The 24262-nt window shown below is 42.1% G+C and overlaps 1 protein-coding gene across 1 annotated transcript in view; it reads right to left on the bottom strand.

The window, feature by feature from the left end:
- The window catches only part of LOC122563738 (glycoprotein endo-alpha-1,2-mannosidase-like protein), a 71765-nt gene that overhangs the window by 26086 nt on the left and 21417 nt on the right, over nt 1–24262 (bottom strand). The window contains exon 2 of the mRNA XM_043717897.1: nt 2604–2713. Within this exon, the coding sequence (XP_043573832.1) occupies nt 2604–2713 (110 nt within the window). The remainder of the gene's footprint in view (nt 1–2603; nt 2714–24262) is intronic.

The raw sequence follows: 24262 nt of genomic DNA, 5'->3' as shown, positions 1-24262 counted from the left end.
CTTGTGCCTTTTGAACAATTCCCTAACTGAAACTAAAATTGAAACTAAAATTATGGAAAGGAAATGGAAACCAAAATGTGTTGTTAAAGCTATATTAAAGGATTCAGAGTTCAGTATTGTTGATGAGTCTATTGGTGCACTGCAAGCAGGCCGAAGAAGATGGAGGCTGGATCCAAAATTGGCAGATGCAGTTGTTGCAACCATTTCTGTTACTTTAAGATAATGTGTGCCTTTCATGGTGAAGACTGTGCCTATGGGATTCGGGCTAATTGTGTGCTGTTGTTGCTTGGGAGTCAGGCTAAATCCCAGCACAGGCCCTAAATTTCTTTGTGAGGATGACATAGCTTATATTGCTTATATTCTGAGTCATAGAATCATAGAGATGTAAAGCACCGAAACAAACCCTTCAGTCCAACTCGTCCATGCCGACCAGATATCTCAACCTAATCTAGTCCCGTTTGCCAGCACTTGGCCCCTATCCTTCTAAACCCTTCCTATTCATGTTCCCATCCAAATGTCTTTTCAATGTTGCAATTGTACCAGCCTCCACTACTTCCTCTGACAGATCATTCCATACACGCATCTCCCTCTGCGTATAAACATCGCCCCTTGGACCCCTTCTATATTTTTCCCCTCTCACCCTAAACCTATGCCCTCTAGTTCTGGACTCTCCCACCCCAGGGAAAAGACTTTATCTATCTATCCTATCCATGCCCCTCATGATTTTATAAATCTCTATGAGGCCACCTCTCAGCCTCTGACGCTCCAGGGAAAACAGCCCCAAACTATTCAGCCTCTTCCTATAGCTCAAATCCTCCAACCCTGGCAACATCTTTGTAATCTTTTCTGAACCCTTTCAAGTTTCACAACATCCTTCCAATAGGAAGGAGACCAGAGTTGCAGGCAATATTCCAAAGATGGCCTGAGCAACATCCTGTACAGCTGCAACATGACTTCCCAACTCATACTCAATACTCTGACCAATAAAGGAAAGCATACCAAATGCCTTCTTCACTATCCTATCCACCTGTGACTCTACTTTCAAGCAGCTATGAACCTGCACTCCAAGGTCTCTTTGTTCAGCAACACTCCCCAGGACCTTACCATTAAGTATATAAGTCCCGCCAAGATTTGCTTTCCCAAAATGCAGCACCTCACATTGATCTAAATTAAACTCCATCTGCCACTTCTCAACTCATTGGCCCATCTGTACAAGATGCTGTTATAATCTGAGGTAACATTCTTCGCTGTTCACTACACCTCCAATTTTGGTGTCATCTGCAAACTTACTAACTGTACCTCTTATGTTCATAACCATTTATGTAAATGATGAAAAGTAGTGGACCCAGCACTGATCCTTGTGGCACTCCACTGGTCACAGGCCTCCAGTCTGAAAGTAACCCTCTACCACAATCCTCTGTCTTCTACCTTTGAGCCAGTTCTGCATCCAAATGGTTAGTTCTCCCTGCATTGCATGAGCTCTAACCTTGCTAATTAGTCTCCTATGGGGAACCATGTCGAATGCCTTACTGAAGTCCAAATAGATCACGTCCACCGCTCTGCCCTCGTCAATCCTCTGTTATTTTTTCAAAAAACTCAAATCAAGTTTGTGAGACATGATTTCCCATGCACAAAGCCATGTTGACTATCCCTAATCAGTCCTTGCCTTTCCAAATACATGTACATCCTGTCCCTCAGGATTCCCTCCAACAACTTGCCCACCACCGACGTCAGGCTCACCGGTCTATAGTTCCCTGGCTTGTCCTTACTATCTTTCTTAAATAATGGTATCACATTAGCCAACCTCCAGTCTTCTGGCACTTCACATGTGACTATTGATAATACAAATATCACAGCAAGGGGCCCAGCAATCACTTCTTTAGCTTCCCACGGAATTCTAGGTTACACCTGGTCAGGTCCTGGAGATTTATTCATCTTTATGTGTTTCAAGACATCCAGCACTTCCTCCTCCTGTAATATGGACATTTTTCAATATGTCACCATCTATTTCCCCACATTCTATGTCTTCCATGTCCTTCTCACAGCAGTCAATTTGTAAAATCTTTCGGTTATACCTACCAATAAAAGTGTAATTTATAATTTACAGAGACCATAATTGTCCATTAATACGTTTAACATATTTTAATTTTAGAATCTAGAAAATTATCTAAGAGCATTTAGTATGAGATTGGTTTGTTTGGCATAATGAAACCCTTTGGACTGAAACTGGAATCTTGTTGCTTCATTCTTTCTGTAAATAATTAGGAATTTGAATTTCTTCTTTTTCTGATAAAATAACTGATCTTGACTGAGATTTATAGAATTGTTGCTGTCATACCTTTATTCTTCCTAATTAATTTCCTCCTTCATCCCAAGCAATTATGCCTTTCTTCAATTTATTTCAGATACTTGTAAAAGATTTACTAACATGTTTTATGTTATGTTCCCACACATTTTCATATTCACATTCAGCCCCTCAAATTTCCCTTTTTTTAAAAATCTCCTCGAATTCCTTTGATCTTCCTCAGGAGAAAAAGAAGAGGAAACCAACTCAGATGCTGCTGATGTGCACTTAAAACACTACTGGCCACCCACTGTCGTACCTTTAATCTGTATCTGTCTGCAGCATCCAGTATGGCGGGTACCAGGTCATTCACCGGTTCACTGTTGTTGTCTTCTAATCCAGAAGGATACCAAGACAACACCAATACACCTGGATTTGGAAGAGAGGGAGTATAGTGATGATCACACAAAAATAAAGTTGAAATCTTAACTGAATGCAACTAGTGACTAGTTATATTCTTTGGATAAACGTATTCTGTTGATTGAAACTTAATGAGGTGGCTGTGATCATATAACAGCGATTCAAGTGCCCTGTTACTCATGGATAGCATTTGAGGCATTGACACTGTGGGCAGCATGGTGGCTCAGTGGTTAGCACTGCTGCTTCACAGCACCAGGGGCTTGGATTCAATTCCACCCTTGGCCGACTGTCTGTGTGGAGTTTACACATTCTCCCCGTGTCTGCGTGGATTTCTTCCGGGTGCTCCAGTTTCCTCCTACAGTTGAAAGATGTGCAGGTTAGGTGGGTTGACCATGCTAAATTGCCCACAGTGTTCTGGGATGTGCAGTTTAGATGGATTAGCCATAAAAAATGCAGTTGCAGGGGAATGGGTCTGGATGGGATGCTCTTCAGAGAAGCAATGTGGACTCAATGGGCCAAACAGCCTGCTTCCATACTGTAGGGATTCTATGGCCGCTGTCCAGAGGTCTTGGGTCGCTCCCTTATGTCATGTCAGATGTACTGCAAATGTCTTACCATTAGTCAGTTCTTTTTTACTATATACTGTAGATGAGATGTGGGCATCACTGGCAAGTCTTGCATTTATGCCCTTGCCAAATTGAACTTGAACTCAGGGTTTGTTAGGCCATTTCAGATGGCAGTTAACAGACAACCACACTGCAGTAGGACTGGAATTATCAGATAAGGACGGCAGATTTCCTTCCCGAAAGGATCAGTGAAACAGATAGGTTTATGAAACAATTAATTATACTTTCATGGACACCATTACTGAGACTATTACTGAGAGTGCTTTCAATTTCAGATTTGTTTTCAATTTTTCATTTACTTATTAATTAAGTTTTAATTCTAGCAGCTGACATGGATGGATTGCAGCATATATTGCTAGAGCTTTAGACTGATCTGCTTCACTAATCCAGTATCATCTCCTTCCCATGGCTATAGGAAGACAGTTACCAAAACTAAGAATCTCCAAGTCAAGCTACTGTAGGTTTCATAGAAACATAGAAAATTGGTGCAGGAGTAGGCCCTTCGAGCCTGTACCACCATTCAATATGATCATGGTTCATCATGCAATTTCAATATCCCCTTCCCGCTTTCTCTCCATACCCCTCAAACCTGTTAACTACAAGGGTCACGTCCAGCTCCCCCTTGCATATACCTAATGAGCTAGTGCCATCAGCTTTCTGTGGGAGTGAATTTCACAGGTTAATAACTCTAAGTGAAGGAATTCTTCCTCATCTCAGTCTTGCATGGCTTACCCCTTATTCTTAGACTCTGACCCCTAGTTATCAACTTCCCCAAGATTGGGAACATTCTTCCTACATCTAGCCTGTCCAGTCCCATCAGGATTTTATATGTTTCTTTGAGATAGCCCCACATTCTTCTAAATTCCACTGAGTACAAGCCCAGTCTATCCAGTCTTTCTTCATATGTCAGTCTTGCCACCCTGGGAATCAATCTGACGAACCATCGCTGGATTCCCTCAAATAGCAAGAATGTCCTTCCTCAGATTAGGAGAACAAAAGTGCACACAATGCTCACTGTGCGGCCTCACCAAGGCCTTTCATGTTTGACCAATATGGAATGTAGACACTTTTCCATCGGTGCAGGCATGTTGGCAAAGCCAGGTCTTACCAACCTTCATCCATCCAAGGGGTCCTGGAATTAGCTAAGAGTGGAGTATGGATGTTTATTTCCACCCAATATAAGAGAAAAAGGAACTTCGATTTACATGGTCTTCTTTACATTCTTAGCATATTCAAAAGCACTTTACAGGTAATTAAATTCATTTGAAGTGCAATTACTGTTACATAGTAGAAACATAGAACAATTTTTCACATATCACTGTTGAAAGAGCTGCTTAATTTTTTTTTGTGATGTTGATCAAACTTCAGCCAGGGAAAACACCCTTGATCTTCAAGATAATCTCATGGAACCTTTTATATCACCTGAAATGTTCGGAATCAAAGATGGCAGCTCTCTACTGTGCAGCACCCTCTTATGACTGCTCTGGGAATGTCTCTCACTCACATCACTAGAGTGCAGCTTAATTTGCATATTCTGGGCCAGGATTCAACAATTCATAGCTATGGAACAGCATCCAGTTTCGTGGGGATTAATGTGCAGCTCCTGAACCAACATACCTGTAAAACATTGATGACAATGAATTTTCAGAAAAAATTCACACCAGCAATGATACTGAATAGTAGGTCAGACTCTAGAGACTAAATGGCCTTCTTCTGTTCCTATTTTTGATGCTTTTATAGATGCTGTCATAGAGCCATACAGCAGTGATCCGAAAGCTTGTGATTTCAAATAAATCTGTTGGACTATAACCTGGTGTCATGTGACTTCTGACTTTGTCCACCCCAGTCTGACACCAACACCTCCACATCATATCCCTCCAACCTTTTTCTATTTGTGTACTTATCCAAATGTTTTTTAAACGTTGTCAGTGTGCACACATTCTAGCACTTCCTCAGGAAGTTAATTTTATATGTAAACCAATCTCTGTGAAAAAATTTTGCCCCTCTTGACTTTTTAAAATCTCTCTTCTCTCACCTTAAAATGTGCACCCTGGTCTTGAAATTCCCCATCCTTGGGAAAGGACAACTACTTTTAACCCTATCTATACCTTCATGATTTTATAAGCTTTTATAAGGGCACCTCTCAAACACTTTCACTGAAGTCCCAGCCTATCCAGATTTTCTTTATAACTCAAATCTTCCATATCTAGCAACATTCTGGTAAATCTCTTCTGAACCCTCTCCAGTTTAGTGGTATCCTTCCTATAACTGGGCAACCAGAATGGGATACAGTTTTCCAGAAGGGGCCTCACCAATGTCGGTGTCAAATGCTTCACCAGGAAAAAATGGTGTCCTACACTATCATCTGCCATCTTACCATGTGTGTCATATGAAATCAGGCTCATTAATCAACAAGTGAAAACAGATCTGAGTTTAAACCATACCTTTGTTGTGCTGTATTAACTCAACATTATTATAATTATGCAACTTTTGCCTAAAGCTTTTCCCTGCCAATGATCTGTTACTACAACATTGACAAAATGAACAGTTTTATGAAGAGCTTAATCTCACTGAGGTGATTTAATTCAATTCCAAATGCAACAGTTTGCTCTTAAAACTCTGCTCACATTTTGACAGCTACTACAAATTCTACCACAGCACACAAGGCAAGCCACCACATTCTTCAAAAAAAAGTCAATTTGCTCAATGTAAACAGAACATTCGCGAGAAGTCGTTAATTCTGTCTGTGGGCCAATCTCTATATGTAGATCAAGTTTTTAAAAAAAATCCATTCATTAGTTTTTGCAGAAAAACAGATTAACATAACGAGAGCAAAAATATAGCCCCAGTGGCAGAAATAATAAAACATCCCACTCACTCTGACCTTGACAACTCTGTTTGAAAAGGGCAGGATCTTTCGCAAAGTCTCTTCCCTTCATTTTCATCTTCTCTTTGAGAAATGAACACATTAAAACCTACAAATTACTGAAAAGGATAGACAGGGCAGATGTAGGGAAGATGTTTCCTCCAGCTAGGGAGTCTAGTACCAACCAGGGGGCTCAATAGTTTTGACAGGCCCTGGTTCTTGGCAGTTTTGATAGGCCTCCGGTTGTCAACAGTTTTGAAAGCCCCCCCCCGCCCCAGTTTTCAACAGTCCTCGACAGTTTCAACAGGCCCCCGATTTTTGACAGCTTCAGCAGGCCCCAGATTTTTGACAGTTTTAACAAGTTGCCTGGTCATTGGCAGTTGGTCAGGCCCAGGTCTTCAGCTGGCTCATGAAACCAAGAGGCCATGGAATGAGCACAAAATGATATTTGTCTTAACTTTGTCTCATTTTTAGTATATAATTTATGCAATTAAATGGCACCTGTTTTTGTGGTGACTTATAGACATTTCACAATGGGCCCCGGGTTCAATTCCAGCTTCAGGCGACTGTCTGTGTGGACTTTGCACAGTCTCCCTGTGTCTGCATGGGTTCCTTCTGGGTGCTCTGGTTTTCTCCCACTATGCATAGATGTGCAGGTTAGGTGAATTGGCCATGCTAAATTACTCATAGTGTTCAGGGATGTGTAGGTTAGGTGCATTAGTCAGGGATAAACGTAGAGTTCAGCGGAATCTTGAATATCTGAAGGACATGGGCGGGAAGTATTTCATTCGGTTAATCAAATGCCAGCTAACATAGTTTGGCCAAACATCAGGACCTTGCGATCTTGCCGGATAATTGAGGTTCCTCTGTATTATCGGAGGGTTAGTGTGGACTTGTTGTGCCACACTGTAGGGATTCTATGATTCTAAGTATGGTTACAGAGCAAGTGCTGGAAAGTGAAATTAGTGTGGATAGTTTGGCGCGGGCCTGATGGCTGAAGGATCTTTTCTGTGCTGTATGACTCTAAGTGGGTACTGGTGAGTCAATTGTAACATCCATTCTATTGGCGATCTTGATGCTGTGCAGGCCAGCTTTAATCAAGGGAAGAGTGACTCTGGTGTTGAGGCTGCACTGATGAGCAAGTGGCAGGTGAATTACTGATGCAGCAGAATTGTTTTGGATCTTGTTCAGAGAGTGCTTTGGAAATCACTGCAAAGAAGGGAAGAATTGAAGAAGAAAATTGAAAATTTGAAGATGGCACATTCATCCCAAAGCCAACATGGGAATAATTGTGTGTGGGATGGGAAGAGAGTCAAGTGGCCATTAACTGGTTAGCAAGTGGAATGTCTGATGTAGGTAAGTAAATTATTTTACAATCACTTGTAAAATCACAGAAGTCAGGAATGATGCCCATGACATTCCATTTTAAGTTATCATAGATACCCCTATATGCAGAAAGAGGCTATTAGGCTCATTGAGTCTGTACTGACCAACCAAAGAGCATCCCACCGAGACCAGCCCCCATCATATCCCCATCACCCTGTATCGCCCACATCCAGTCCACCTAACCTGCACATCTTTGGACTGTGGAGAAAACTGAAGCACCCGGAGGAAACCCACACAAACACAGGGAGAATGTGCAAACTCCACACAATCATCCAAGGCTGGAATCAAGCCCAGGTCCCTAATGCTATAAGGAAAGCCACTGAGCCACTCTGCTGTCTCTACTGGCCCTCCAACCTTCCCTGGAGTGTTATGGGGAGTGAGGGGTTGAGGTGGGGGCAAGGAATTCTACCCAAGATTACAAAACTGTCAGAAGCTTTTGTAGAATATGATTCAGTGCAACACACAATTTAAAAGCTAAAATAAATCAATTTTGCTAGTGCAATCTTATTGGGTTTTGCTTTCTTGTTGTTGAACTTTATAGCAATGTGAGTGAGAGTGTGTGATTGGAACAGGGTTTAGTTCTAACATTAACATTGCTGGCACAGCTTTCAAATTAGGACCTTAATGCGGCTGGGAGCCTCACTGCAGTTTATGGGCCGAAATAAGTTAATCATTGATGTGAAATATGGGCTTCACCTCCAATTAGCTCTCATTCAGATCTCCTTAGCAAGCCTGCAAGGACTTATTTTAATGTAAAACAGATTTTCTGCAAAATTTATACACTTATCTAGAATACTCATGAAGTATGATGTGCTAAGATTTATTTTGAAAACTATCACTTTAGATTGACAAATAATAGGACAGATGAAACACACTTCTAAGGTTTTCTCAACACTTAATCTGGCCAGTTCAGGAGTGATGAGGCACTTAAATTGATTACTTCACTTGAACAATTAACATATTCATTTGCATAACTTTGCAGATTGTTGCTATGGATCAGTAAGGGTTCACGTGGGGGAGCATGAACAACCCCCATTCTACTGACCTCCATTGAATCTAATACCAAGCCCATTCTAATTATTTGCCTGATATAGAATTTTTCACTGTGGAACTATATCTTTCCTACAGTTCAGAATTTTCAGGATACTCCTTTCTATTTAATCTAAAGTTATAGAATTGCTGACTTCAAGACAGATCTTGGGCAGCCTTAACTATACCTTGACACCACCAATCCATGCTTAGGGTCATACAGATGCACAGCACGGAAACAGACACTTTGGTCCAACTCATCCGTGCTGACCAGATATCCTGAATTAATCTAGATCCATTTGCCAGCACCTAGCCTCCCCCCCATTGAGTCATACAGCACGGAAGCAGACCCTTCGGTCCAACCAGTCCATGCCAAACATAATCCAGAACTAACCTAGTTCCACCTGCCTGCTCCTGGCCCACATCCCTCCATACCTTTCTGTTCATGTACTTATCCAATTTTTTTAAAACGTTGTCATTGGACCCACATCCACCACTTCCCTCAGAGGTCCATCCCATACGTGAACCACCCTCTTTGTAAAACGTTTGCCCCATGTCTTTTTTCAAATCTCTCTCTTGCCTTAATCTTGAAATCATCCGTCCTAGAGAAAAGACAACTACCATTAATTCTATCTATACCTCTCATGATTTTATAAACTACTATAATGTCACCCAACAATTGTTGAGGATGTGTCTAGTGACAACAGAGTTGACAACAGTGATTGTACCTTTGACCCTGACCCCCAATCACTAACCTTAACTAGTATCTCCTAACTATAGTGATTAAACCTTACCAAAAATCTTGACACCATGACCTTAAACACTAACCCCAACTCTTAGCTTTAACCTTAAACAGTATGGTGCCAATGGCATCACCCATGATCAGCTATAGTGTTAGTAGTCCATGTCCCCAGAGCATCCCTGAAGATGCCAAGCACACCCACCGATTCATGGGAGTCCCTGGCAAGTGATCGGCCAGAATGGAGAAGGTTCATTTGGGAAAACACTAAGTACATGGAAAGACTTGGTCAGGATTATGCAGAGAAGAAGTCAAAGTATTGATGGAAGTGCACAAATTGCTGAGCAACCCATTACTGTAACCTCTATCACCCGGAACAGACTGTAGATTGTGCCTGTGATTATCAGTCATCACTGAACCTATTGGATCGGACTGGAAACAAGTCACTGTCAATCCTGAGGAACTGCGTAAGGAGAAGAAGATGTTACAGAGCTGTCTAAAAGGTTTCTCAATCTGATTGGCCATCCCACGAAAGTGGTTTCTAGTAACAGACTTTAAAGAGACTGAGACAAATTGCCTTTGACACTGGAAACCTGTCAGCCACCAATGTTACTGATCGAATGGAGCACTCACAATACCAGTACACTTTCACATACAGCAACTGATCAGTACTGTTGCCTGTCAATCTTTAATTTGATCATTTGAAGTCCAGGTTGTTTCTCCTTTCCCATCTGTCTGCGCTGTTTTAGGATATAGACATAGGACTCGACATTCTGACTTGCAGACTGCAATCAGTGAAGATAGGCAACAACACCTCCTCCATGACAATCATCAACACTGGCACCTGCAAGGCTGGGTCTTCAGCCCCCTACATTACTCCCTGTACACTTGTGGCCAAATTTTGTCAGAACTCCAACTACAAGTTCACCGACTATACCACTGTCGTAAGCCGGGTATCAAACAATGATGAGACAGACTACAGGAAAGAGATAGAGTGCTTGGTGACATGGTGCAAAGATAACAATCTCTCCTCAAGGTAGCAAACTAAAGAGCTGATCCAGCTTTGACAAAGGGTCAGTTAGACTCGAAATTTCAGCTCTTTTCTCTCCTTACAGATGCCGCCAGACCTGCTGAGATTTTCCAGCATTTTCTCTTTTAGTTTCAGATTCCAGCATCCGCAGTAATTTGCTTTTATTAAAGAGCTGATCATTGACTTCAGAAAGCAAAGTGGATCACACCCCCTCCCCCATCTACATCATTGGAGCTGAGGTGGAGACGCTCAAGTGTGTCAAATTCCTAGGAATGACAATCACTAACGATCTGGCCTGGACTATGCATGTTGATGCGATGGTCAAGAAGGCAAAACAACGCCTCTTGTTCCTCAGGCGGCTAAGGAAATTCAGCATGTTTATAAGGACCCCTGCCAACTTTTACAAATGCACCGTAGAAAGCATTGTGTCTGGATACACCATGGCAATTGCTCTGCCAGGACCATAGGAAACTACAGAAAGTTGTGAACACCGCCCAGTCCATCATGTAAGCCAATCTTCCATCCATTGACTCTATCTACACTTCTTGTTACCAGGCAGCCAACATCATCAAAGACATCTCCCACCCTCGTTATAATCTCTTCCAACTTCTTCCATCCGGCAGAAGATACAAAACCTTAAACACACGTACCAACAGGTTCAAGATCAGCGTCTTTCCCGCTGTTATTAGAGTTCTAAACGGATCTCTCAAATTTCAAATTGATAGTTGATTTTGCTTTTTGTGCACCTTCTTTGTAGCCATAACTTTGTATCCCTCGCTCTCTTCAATCACCCTACGACCTTTGTGTCTTTGTATGTTGTAATCTGCTGTACTGCACACAAAACAGAACTTGGCACTGTACTTAGGGTACATGTAACAATAGTACATCAAAACAAATCAAATCAAATAATTTCCACCCACTCGTCACTAGCTGTGTTCTGGAGGAGCCCCTTCCTTCAGTTACATTTTAACTTCTGCTGTTTTTTTACATTGAGGTAACATTTACAAAATTATAAATGTAATCTGGCAAAGAAATGCTTCTCAAATGTGTTTGGCAACAGCCAGCAGATGTAATTAATTATTTCACATCATACAATGTTATTTAATAATAATGATAATGTGATATTTTTATATTAATAAAGCAAAATATTTCAAACTGTTTCACAACAGTGCACAGGAAAGAGTCTAAGACTGAGCCAAAGGGGGTGACATGAGAACAGCTGACCAAACCTTTGGTCAAAGAGGCTTGTTTAAGCACCATTTTCAAAAGGGGAATGAGTTGGAGGGGCAGGAGAGTTGAGCAAGGGACTTTCAGTCCTTGGGGCCAACACAATGGAAGGTATAGCTGTCAATGGTGGGGTGATGTAACCTGGGGGAGCAGAAGAGATCAGAATTGGAGGAATGGAAAGCAAACAAGCACAGAACTTAAACAATTAATGGTAGGGCTTGGGGTAGTTTTGAGAGACCTCAGGGTTCAGGTACATAATTCTTTGAAACTTGTGTCACAGACATAGACAGGGTGTTTAAGAAGGGATTTAGCACGCTTGTCTTCATTGCTCAGCCCATTGAGCGTAAAAGTTAGGATGTCATGTTGAGGTGGTAAAGGACGTTAATCAGGCCTTTTCTGAAGTACTGAGTGCAGTTCTGGTTGCCCTGTTATAGAAAGAATATTATTAAACTGGAGAGGGTTCAGAAAAGATTTACCAGGATGTTGCCTGGAATGGAGTCGTAGAGTCATAGAAATGTACAGCTCGGAAACAAACTCTTTGGTCCAACTCGTCCTTACAGATCAGAGATCCTAAATTAATCTACTCCCATTTGCCAGCACTTGGCCATATCCCTCTAAATCCTTCCTATGTTTTTTAAATGTTGTAATTGTACTAATGTTCACCACTTCCTCTGGCAGCTCGTTCCATACACACACCACCCTCTGCGTGAAAAAGTTGTCCCTTAAGTCCCTTTTATATCTTTCCCCTCTTACCCAAAACCTATGCTCTCTAGTTCTAGATTCCCCCATTCCAGGGAAAAGACTTTGTCTATTTATCCTTTCTAAGCCCCTCATGATTTTATAAACCTTCATATGGTGACCCCTCAGCCTCCAACATTCCAGAGAAAACAGCCCCAGCCTATTCAGCTTCTCCCGACAGTTCAAACCCTCCAAACCTGGTAACATCCTTCTAAATCTTTTCCGAACCCTTTCAGGCTTCACAACATCCTTCCGACAGGAAGGAGACTGGAATTGCACATAATATTCAAACAGTGGCCTAACCAATGTCCTGTAAAGCTGCAACATGACCTCCCAACTCCTGTACTCAATACTCTGACCAATAAAAGAAAACATACCAAACGCCTTCTTCACTATCCTATCTACCTGAGTCCCCACTTTCAAGGAAATTTGAACCTGCAGTCCAAGGTCTCTTTCTTCAGCTACATTTCCTAGGACCTTACCATTAAGTGTATAAGTCCTTCCCAAAATGCAGCACCTCGCATTTATCTAAACTAAACTCTATCTGCCAATCCTCGGCCCATTAGTCCATCTGGTCAAGATCCTGTTGTATATTGAGGTAACCTTCTTCACTGTCCACTACACCTCCAATTTTGGTGTCATCTGCAAACTTACTAACTGTACCTCTTATGTTCACATCCATATCATTTATATAAACGATGAAAAGTAGTGGACCCAGCACCGATTCTTATGGCACCCGACTGGTCACAGGCCTCCAGTCTGAAAAGAAACTCTCCATCACCACCCTCTGTCTTCTACCTTTGAGCCAGTTTTGTACTCAAATAGCTAGTACTTCCTGTATTACATGTGATCAAACCTTGCTAACCAGTCTACTATGAGGAACCTTGTTGAACGCCTTACTAAAGTCCATATAGACCACGTTCACCACTCTACCCTCATCGATCCTCTTTGTTACTTCTTCAAAAAACTCCATCAAGTTTGTGAGACATGATTTCCCATGCACAAAGCCATGCTGACTATCCCTAATGAGTTGTTGCCTTTCCAAATACGTGTAACTCCAGTCCCTCAGGATTCCCTCCAACAACTTGCCCATCGCTAATGTCAGGCTCATCAGTCTATAGTTCCCTGACTTTTCCTTCCCACCTTTCTTAAATAATGGTACCACGTCAGCCAACCTTCAGTCTTCCGGCACCTTACCTGTGACTATCCATGATCCAAATATCTCAGCAAGGGGCCTAGCAATCACTTCCCCAGCTTCACACAGAGTTCTAGGATACACCTGATCAGGTCCAGGGACTTATCCACCTTTATGTGTTTTCAGACATCCAGCACCTCCTCCCCTGTAACATGGACATTTTTCAAGACATCACCATCGATTCCCCACATTCTATCTTTCATGTTCTTCTCCACAGTAAACATTGATTCAAAGTAGTTTTGTATCTCCTCCTTCTCCTGCAGTTCAACATATAGGCTGCCTTGCTGATCTTTGAGGGTTCCTATTCTCTCCCTAGTTACCCTCTTGTCCTTAACGTATTTATTAAATCCCTTTGGATTCTCCTTAACCGTATTTGCCAAAGCAATCTCATGTCCCCTTTTTGCCCTTCTGACTTCCCCCTTAAGTATATTCCTACTGCCTTTAGACTTTTTTAAGGATTCACTTGATTTCTGCTTCCTTCTTTTTCTCTAGTCATTCAGCATTCCCTGCACCTACCAGCCTTGCCTTTCACCCTAACAGGAAAATATTGTCTCTGGACCTTCGTTATCTCAGTTTTGAAGGCTTCTCATTTTCCAGCCATCTCTTTACCTGCGAACATCTGCACCTAATCAACTTTCTCAGTTCCACCAAATAGCTTCCTTGGATGTATTCCCTGGAATATCCACTCTAAACACAGCAGTAAGGCTATCCCTTATCAAAAGCATCACTCCCCCCCACTACCGCCAACCCTTGCTCCCCTTTCTATCCTTCCTGTAGCATTTGTACCCTGGAAGATTAAGCTGCCAGTGTCATCCATCCCTGAGCCAAGTTTCTGTAATTGCTATGTCTGTGTGGATTTCCTCTGGATGCTCTGATTTCTTCCCACAATCCAAAGATGTGCAGGTTAGATGAATTGGCCATGCTAAACTGCTCAGGGATGTGTAGGTTAGGTGCATTAGTCGGGGGAGAAAGTGAGGTCTGCAGATGCTGGAGATCAGAGCTGAAAATGTGTTGCTGGAAAAGCGCAGCAGGTCAGGCAGCATCCAGGGAACAGGAGAATCGACGTTTCGGGCATAAGCCCTTCTTCAGGAATTCTTCTTCAGGATTTCCGAAGAAGGGCTTATGCCCGAAACGTCGATTCTCCTGTTCCCTGGATGCTGCCTGACCTGCTGCGCTTTTCCAGCAACACATTTTCAGCATTAGTCAGGGGTAAATGTAGAGTAATAGGGTACGGGAATGGGTCTGGGTGGGATACTCTTTGGATGGTTGGTTGGACTTTTTGAACTTAATAGCCTGCTTTGAGAGTGTGGTGCTGGAAAAGCACAGCCGGTCAGGCAGCATCCGAGGAGCATAAGAATCGACGTTTTGGGCATAAGCCCTTCATCAGGAAGGCTTATGCCTGAACTGTCGATTCTCCTGCTCCTCAGATGCTGCCTGACTGGCTGTGCTTTTCCAGCACCACCATCTCGATTTTGATCTCCAACATCTGCAGTCCTCACGTTCTCTTAATGGCCCTACACTGTAGGGATTCTATCATCTATTATCCCAGTCCCATGTTCCTAACCATGCCCTGAGTTCATCTGCCTTCCTTGTTAGGCCTCTAGCATTGAAATAAATAGAGTTTAATTTACCTCGTTCTCTGCCTAGTTCCTACCTGCCCTAATTGTTTGATTCACTCCTTTTCCCAACGTACTAGTCTCAGACCGATCTCTTTCCTCACTATCTCCCTATCTCACTCCCCCACCTTACTAGTTTAAATCCTCCCAAGCAGCTCTAGCAAATCTCCCTGCCAATATATTAGTTCCCTTTCAATTCAGGTGCAATCCATCTTTCTTGTACAGGTCACTTCTACCCCAGAAGAGACTCCAATGATCCAAAAATGTGAACCCTTCTCCCATTCACCAGCTCCTCAGCCACATATTCATCTGCTCTATCCTTCTATTTGTACCTTCACTGGCACGTAGGATCGGGAGCAACCCAGACATTACTACCCTTGAGGACCTCCTTTTTAATGTCCTGCCTAACTTCCTATATTCTCCCTTCAGAATCTCATCCTTTTCCCTTCCTCTGTTGTTAGTTCCAATGTATACAACGGCCTTCTGCTGGTCCCTCTCCCCCTTGAGAACATTCTGCACCCTCTCCAAGATATCCTTGATCCTGGCACCAGGAAGGCAACACACCATTCTGATTTCTCGCTGTCAGCCACAGAAAAGTCTGTCTGTGCCTCTGACGAGAGAGTCCCCTATTTTGAGATATAAAAATAGACTGGAAAGACTGGGACTATTTTCACCAGAGCATAGGTTATTGAGAGATGACCTTTTTTGAGGTTTATAAAATCATGAGAGGCATAGATAAGGTGAATGACAGGGGTGTTTTTCCCACGGTCAGTGAGTTCAAAACTAGGCGGCATCTTTTTACAGTGAGAGGAGAATGATGATAAAAGGACTTGGGGGTAACGTTCTTACACAGAGAGTGGTTTGTGTGTGGGATCAATTGCTAGAGGAAGTGGTGGCTGAAGGTACAGTTATAATGTTTAATAGACATTTGGATAAATTCATGAATGGGAAAGGTTTGGAGGGATATGGGCCAAGCGCAGACAGGTGGGACAAGTAGTTTGAGAACATGGTCGGCGTGGACTGGTTGGACTGAAGGGTCTGTTTCTGGGCTGTATGACTATGGTTCTTGGAGGTTTCTAGCATAGCAGGAGGTTTTGGAAGAGGGAGAGGTTGAAGCCAATGAAGGATGTTGAACCCAAGTCCAAGAACTTGTAAATCCAACCGATAAGAACCAAGTTGTGGCTTTTTCAGTCACTCACCTCATTGTCGAGTGAGGGATTGAGCAGCATACTTCAGCCAGTAAGATTTACCTGTTCTTGCCACATTAGGAGAAACAGACCCAGAGTTCGTGTCATGTCGCCACAATTTTGATTGAAATAACAAGTGCTAGTTTAGGCCAGCCAAACAGATCCACACTTTGGTTACTAGCCTCTAGCTGGCTCCTGCCTCAAGTCTATGTGTGTGACCATTGTTAAAAATCACACAACCCCAGGTTATAGTCCAACAGGTTTAATTGGAAGCACCACAACCAACTGATGAAGGAGCAGCGCTCCGAAAGCTAGTGCTTCCAACTAAACCTGTTGGACTATAACCTGGTGCTGTGTGATTTTTAACTTTGTACACCCCAGTCCAACACCTCCAAGTCAAGTATGACCATTGGCAAATAAACAATCCCAATAGTTCACCAAAAGTGAACCGTTTGCTGGCCTCTGCTGATGTGGACATTCAGAATCAAGTCTAGCATTTGGGAGATCACAGAATATGGTAATGGATCTCAAATGTTTTCATCAGATACACTCCCCTTCCCTGGAATGGATCACTTCCTAGCTCCTATACCATTCACATTCTCTGTAAAGGAGACCTCTAAATAAAAAGGAAACTATAAATATTTTATTGCTTAGTTAGTCGAAAACGCAACATATTTATGTGCAATGGTTTTACTACCCTCATAAGTGAATTATTAATATATGTCAGAAACAAAAGCATCACTACTGTAGTACACATTTGCAACATTTTAATGTGTTATAAAATCATCGCAATAATCTTCTTTTGAGAAGATAACACTTGTCTCATATCCTGATTAATCAAACACAAATTACCAGTTACACAAACTTGCTTGTAAGCCTTACATGGTTATTGCCTGTGCTTATTATAACTTGTGTCGTGGACGTGGGAGATAGTCTGATTATGGGATGGCATGTGATTTGTGCAGGCGATGGATATGAACTGTTCCATACCTGACCTCCAAAGAGAAGATTGCAGGGTTATTTCATTGTGAGATTTAATTATAAGGTGATCTCAATAAAAGGAGATTTAATTATGAGATGGTCTAAATGTGAGGTATTTAATTATTGGGTGATCTGAATGTAAAGAGAATTTGAAAGCAAGGTGATCCAAATCTTGGGGTTCTGTCTGAAAACAAACATAAAATATATTGAGGAACAGTGGGGAAAAAGCTGATCATAACAACTAGAGTAGACAGGCAGGAGGCTGGAAGAACACTGCAAGCCAGGCAGCGTCAGGAGATGCAGATGTCGACGTTTCGAGTGTAACTAGAAGCAGGAGGAGGCAATTCAGCCCCTTGACTGATCTCAATTCCACTTTCCTGCCCACTCCCCATAACCCTTCAACCCATTGCTAAATAAAAATCTGTCGTGGGGTACACCCCCACCCTCTTCTACCTTCGAGCCAGTTCTATCAATCCCTTTAGGATTTTACATGCCCCAATTCGATCTCCTTCCAGTTTCCTAAACTCTTGCAAGAATAGGCCAAAATCGTACAGTCTCTCTCGCAAGAAAAGCCTGTCATCTCTGGAATTAATCTCCTGAATCTACATCTTAGAAGCAATTAAATATCTTCTATTAAACCAAAATAACTGCTGATGTTGGAAATCAGAAACTAAAACAGCAATTGTTGGAAAGGTTCAGCAGGTCTGGCAATACTTGCGAGGCGAATTCAGAGTTAAAGTTTAGGGCCCAGTGGTAGCTAGGAAAAGGTTGATTTTTATGCAGATGATAGGTTGGTGGGAGGGGTAAGGAGCAAATGATAGGTGGAGATAGAGCCCAAAAAGAGAGAGGAACAGTTGGACAGACACAGGAATAGATAACTATCTTGCTAGGAGGCTGATTATCATGGGGACTCTTAGTGGCTAATAATGGATTCTGTGTAACAGCAGACCATGTGATGACAAGGGCTGGTGTGTGGGGTTTAGGGTTTGGGGTTGGGGTAAAGACATGGAAGAAGCTGGCGGCACGGTGGCACAGTGGTTAGCACTGCTGCCTCACAGCGCCAGAGACCTGGGTTCAATTCCCGCCTCAGGCGACTGACTGTGTGGAGTTTGCACGTTCTCCCCGTGTCTGCGTGGGTTTCCTCCGGGTGCTCCGGTTTCCTCCCACAGTCCAAAGATGTGCAGGATCAGGTGAATTGGCTATACTAAATTGCCCATAGTGTTAGGTAAGGGGTAAATGTAGGGGTATGGGTGGGTTTCGCTTCGGCGGGTCGGTGTGGACTTGTTGGGCCGAAGGGCCTGTTTCCACACTGTGATCTAATCTAATCTAAAGCTCAAGCCCTACAGTTGTTGAATTTGATATTGAGTCTAGAAGGCTGTAGAGTTCCGAATTGATAAATGAGGTGCTGTTCTTTCAGTTTGTGCTAAGCCTTTCTGGAGCTCTGCAGCAAGCTTGAGACAGAGGTGTTAGTTGAAATGTGTTCCTTAGATTATTTCTTGCTGTAACATTTACTGTATAATTTGTCTTTAAGTCTTCCACCCTTTTGACTTCATTCATCTCAAGGTAAGGACAACTAATGACAATGTATAGAAGCACTTGAGGTAAAATTGATTAATTTTCTACATCTCTACTGCCTTTGTAAGTTTTAGAATACACGTAGACAAAGATGGGAGTCGTCCTAAGGGAAGAGTACTAAATTGGGCCAAGGCCAATTATATGAAAATTAGGCAGGACCTGAGAAATGTGGATTGGACACAGCTATTTGAAGGGAAGTCCACATTTAAAATGTGGGAGAATTTCAAAAATAGGTTGAAGATAGTGCAGGATAGGTATATCCTGTTGAAGGCAAAGAATAGGAAGGGCAAGATTCATGTTCCATGGATGACAGGAGAAATTGTACGACTAGCCAAGAGGAAAAGGGAAGCATACATAAGGTCCAGGCAGCTAAGAACAGAATGGGCCGTGGAGGAATATCAGGAGAGTAGGACCAGTTTTAAACGAGGAATCAAGCGGGCTAAGAGAGTCATGAAAGAAGATTAGGTTTGTTTTCATTAGAAAAAAGAAGATTAAGGGGGAACCTGATTGAGGTCTACAAAATCATGAAGGGTATAGACAGGATAGATAGAGTTAAGCTTTTCCCCAAGGTCAAGGATTCAATAACGAGAATTCACGCTTTCAAGGTGAGAGGTGAAAAGTTTAAGGGAGATACACACAGCAAGTACTTTACACAGAGGGTCGTGGGTGTCTGGAACGTGTTGCCAGCAGAGGTGGTAGAGGCAGACACGGTAGATTCATTTAAGATGCATCTGGACAGATGCATGAGTAGGTGGGGAGCAGAGGGATACAGATGCTTACGAATTGAGCGACAGATTTAGACAGTAGATTTGGATCGGCTCAGGTTTGGAGAGCTGAAGGGCCTGTTCCTGGGCTGAAAATTTTCTTTGCTCTTTGTTCTTTTTTTATTAGATCAGAGATGTAGTTGTTATGGCGCCTGACCCCATGTCTAGAATGGGCTGTACTTGCTGAAGCTGTAACTACAGGGATGCAAAGGGAAATCGTGTTTCTTCTCTTCTCTGTCAGTATAAGAAGGATTGGATGACAGTTATACATCTCTGCTTGTGTCGCTTGGAAACAATTTGATAGGATGTTTGGTGCGTTCATTAGACTGTAGCACATCCTTGAGAAATGACCTCTTTACTTCCAATGAATATATTGCCGGTGCATTTTTTAAAAATCTTTGTATTCATTCATGGAATTAGGGCTAGACCAACATTTATTGCCCATCCCTAATAGCTCTGAGGGCAGTTAAGAGTCAACCACATTGCTGTGGGTCTGGAGTCATTGCAAGCCAGACCAAGTAAGGATGGTAGTTTCCTTCCCTAAAACGCATTATTAGTGAACCAGGTGGGTTCTTCCAACTCATCATTAGATTACTAATCCCAGATTTTTATTGAATTCAAATTCCACTCTCTGCTGTGGTGGGATTTGAACCCCCAGGTCCCCAGAGCATTTCCTGGGTCTCTGGATTAATAGTCCAGCAATAATATCACTAGCCCGTTACCTCCCCAAAGCAGTTTAACTGTTTTGACTTCATTGATGTGGGATTTTGAAAGCACACCTTTGACAAGATATTAAACTTCTGAGGATTTCGCCCTCAAGTTGTCACATTTGGTCTTTTTTCAGATCAGAGATCTGTCTCCTCTGCTCGAATGCTGTCCTGTGCTTTAAGTAGTCAACAGTCTCTGTAGAATGGTCTTTATTAAATGGAACTTTTGCTATCTAATACTTCTTGAACAATGTTCCATTATCTGTACACACTGCTCATTCCAGAGTTAGATCTTATTTTGATTGAAGACTTTTATTTAAGAAATTAATGATGATTCTAATGCAAACGAGTTCTTGTTGTAAATGTCCATAGTTGCATAGTTCAGATAATGCATACATATCATTTAGAAAGCTACCTACAGACTCTCCTGGCAATTGGTATCTTCTACTGAAGCATGATCCTTCCAGTAATGCATTTGTACTTGAAGTGAAATACTCATCCAAAACTGTCAGTAGATTTTCGAATATAATTTCTTTTTCTCTGTCCTGTTGACTGTGTAACACATGATCTGATATTCTTCCCGCATAACAGAGGACTACGCTCATGTGTTTTGTGTTTGATTTTGTGTCCAATTCAAAAGATGTTTGAAATCTGAAGAATTATGCTTTCCACAATTGTCAATTTATTGATCTTCAAATGGTTTACATTCTGTGGTGGAAAGATTGGTCCCGGTGCATTTTGTGACATTGGCTGATTGCTGGAACACACTCATTTTGTTGCCTTGTTGCATGCTTTGTTGATTAAAATTGTTGTTGAATTTTTGTTGTTGCAAAGATTTTTGCTTTAGCATTAAAATGGAAAACTGTTAAAGTTTCTTCTGTTCTAAGAGTCTTTTTCAATGTAAAACTTGGTTTTCCTATTTCAATATGGTGTTGTCATAGCAATGAAAATATTACTTTTCTAAGATTGATAGAGGATTTCCAACAGATTTCATGGTAGAAACTGTCTCAAAATGGCTTCAATTAGATTCATGGCTTTTTTTTTGACTGCATCAAAGATGGTTGCCATCGTGTCATTTGTGCCTTTTTTTTCTACATTGGAGGTACTTTTACCAAATTTGGCACCACTTGAACAGATTTGTGCTCTTTTTCTTAGTCACCAATGTTATTGCTATTTTTAACAATCAAGATCAGTAAAGCTTCTCAGTCACTGAATAAAACTTGCATTTCCTGCCCAAGCCCTAAAAAGAAATAAAGATTTAATTAACCTCACTTTTAGAGTTATTCGGCTTCAAATCCAAAACTCAGCCAAGTATTCAAATGAGGAAATGTCAAAAAAGAAATCAATGTCGATCAGAAAATCTACCGAAACTGGTCGAATAGTTGGCCTGTCAATCAATCAGCCTAGTTTTTAAAAAAAGTGATTACTGACGCGCATGGAGCCACATTACCCTTCAAATGGCTGCAGATATTAAAAATGAACTTCTGATCATGACAGCTATACAGAGTGTATCCATCCTTCTCCAGCATTAACATCTCGTCTATCAATCTGTGGCTCCCACACTGCACATTAAGACCCTGCCAACAACAGGAAAGAGCAATTGTATATTTTCAGATTGCTGCGCTGTGTTTGTGTTTCCATCTTATTTTTCCCTTCTCTACTCTCTGTAAATTCTCAAGGGAAACATGGCTGGGCAATAAATGTTGGCCAGTCAGCGACGCCCACATTCCACAGGTGAAAACCAAAACTGGTCCTTTGTTCATATCACTCTGGTCACCTATCATTCCTTTCCTTGCCACTGGCCACTATGCTCCAGCAATCTATCACCTGAGTGTAGGACATTTCCCAACAAATCCCTCCAACCCTCTTCGTGTCCTCCTTGGAAGTCATGTCCTTGGTCAAACCCTATATGTTTGACTTGGAGCTATTCTTCTATGAAGAGCTTTGGAGCATCCTTCTACATCAAAACCATTATACAAACGCAAGTTGTTTTTCCATGATGTTAATAACGATAATAAAATGTTCTTTGTCTATTATTTTAACAGAAGTGTCAACCTACTTACATTAAGGCCTGCAGTAAAATAGCAGATGAATTTAATATTAAGGTACTTAATCACTAGCATTACACAATAAGATTTCATTGTGACAAACAATAAAAAGCAAGTGTACACTTTCTTTCACACCTTCCTGGGATATCGCAGACCATTTCACAGCCATTTAATTACTTCTTTTGTAAACACGGTCTTTGTCCTGTTGTAGGAAAAGGAGCATGTGTCTTATCCACAGTGAGCACTCACAATCGGCAATGCAATGGGTGTTGTGATATCATTCGAGAGTTAGATCTTGGCTAACACATTGAGGGAGCCGAGAGTGTGGTGCTGGAAAAGCACAGCCGGTCAGGCAGCATCTGAGGAGCAGGAAAATTGATGTTTCGGGCAAAAGCCCTTCATCAGGAAACCGAGGGAGCTCCAACTCTTCTTCAAAATCATATCATGGGATCATTGATAATCACAATAGCAGGCACCTTGGTTTAATCTCTGATCTGAAAGGTGGGACTTCCAACAGTGCAGCACCTCTTTGGGAAATGACTGTCAGTGTAAAGAGGAGCAAAGGATGGCACCTTGACAGCCATGGACATAAAGTTTACAGGGAGCATATAGAATGGGGGAAAGGATTGAGGCGTAGCATTATTGGTGAAAGAATCAACGACAGAGGTATAGATATGGTTAATGGTAGTTAATATAGGTACATGAATAGGGAAGGTTTGGAGGGATATGGGCCAGGAGCAGGCAGGTTGGACTAGTTTAGTTTGGGATTATGTTTGGCGTGGACTGTTAGACCGAAGGTCTGTTTCCGTACTGTATGACTCCTAAGACTGTACAGCCGTGAGGAGGGATGACTTGTTTAATGAAGCATCAAATGGACCACTTGTGTTGAGCTCAGAAATAAAAAAAAAGGCAGCGACATTGCTAGCCATGTATTGTGGACACCCAAAATAGTGGGAGAGAGTGAGAAGAGCAAATGTAACAGCAATGTCTGAGTGTAAAAGCAAGAGAGCAAAAACAGATCAAGGTGTCAACTACCCAAATATATCAGTGTGAAAGGCAGAAGGGCACAACATTCTTGAACAGCATACAAGAGAAGATTCCTAGTCATCATGTGACAAGCCCAGTGAGATGGGTGTTTTGGGGGTGAGGGGGGGAGCAGATGAAGTAGTAATGGTTGACCATTTTAGAGATAGTGATCATAATATGGTTAGATTTAGCATTATTGTGGAAAAAGACAAAGATAGAACAGTCACCCGAGGGTAGAATTGAACCCAGGACCCTGGTGCTATGAGGCAGCAGTGCTAACCACTGAGCCACTGTGCGATTCTGGGAGTTACTGATAGACAGATGATAAGATGAAAGAGATGATTTGAGCCTTAACAGGGGGGCTGGTCACTGTGGCCAGTCCACTGTGCAAAACCAAACCATATTCAACAAATATGGAAAGCACAGGGAATGAGGAATGTGACTCCATGAGAAATCTCCAGGCCATTTTTAGCTCCAATCCCCACTAAGCTCATTTAGGTCAAAGTCGCTTATTTATTTATCAGCTTATGGCAATCTCTGTGCCGTGACGATACTAACATGACCCATACTCAATGAATGGCTTATGCCCGAAACGTCGATTCTCCTGTTCCCTGGATGCTGCCTGACCTGCTGCGCTTTTCCAGCAACACATTTTCAGCTCTGATCTCCAGCATCTGCAGACCTCACTTTCTCCCCATACTCAATGAATGTCAGGATATTATGAAGCTCAGAGGAACAGAGGTATTTTCGTTGCTTGTCCCCAGATTCCTGTATGTGGCACAGGTTAATTGGGTGGTTAAAAAGGAACATGGGACACT

The sequence above is a fragment of the Chiloscyllium plagiosum genome, chromosome 27 (genome assembly GCF_004010195.1).
Source record: "Chiloscyllium plagiosum isolate BGI_BamShark_2017 chromosome 27, ASM401019v2, whole genome shotgun sequence".
NCBI classification, from domain to species: Eukaryota; Metazoa; Chordata; class Chondrichthyes; order Orectolobiformes; family Hemiscylliidae; genus Chiloscyllium; species Chiloscyllium plagiosum.
This window is presented reverse-complemented; position numbering and strand designations above follow the sequence as displayed.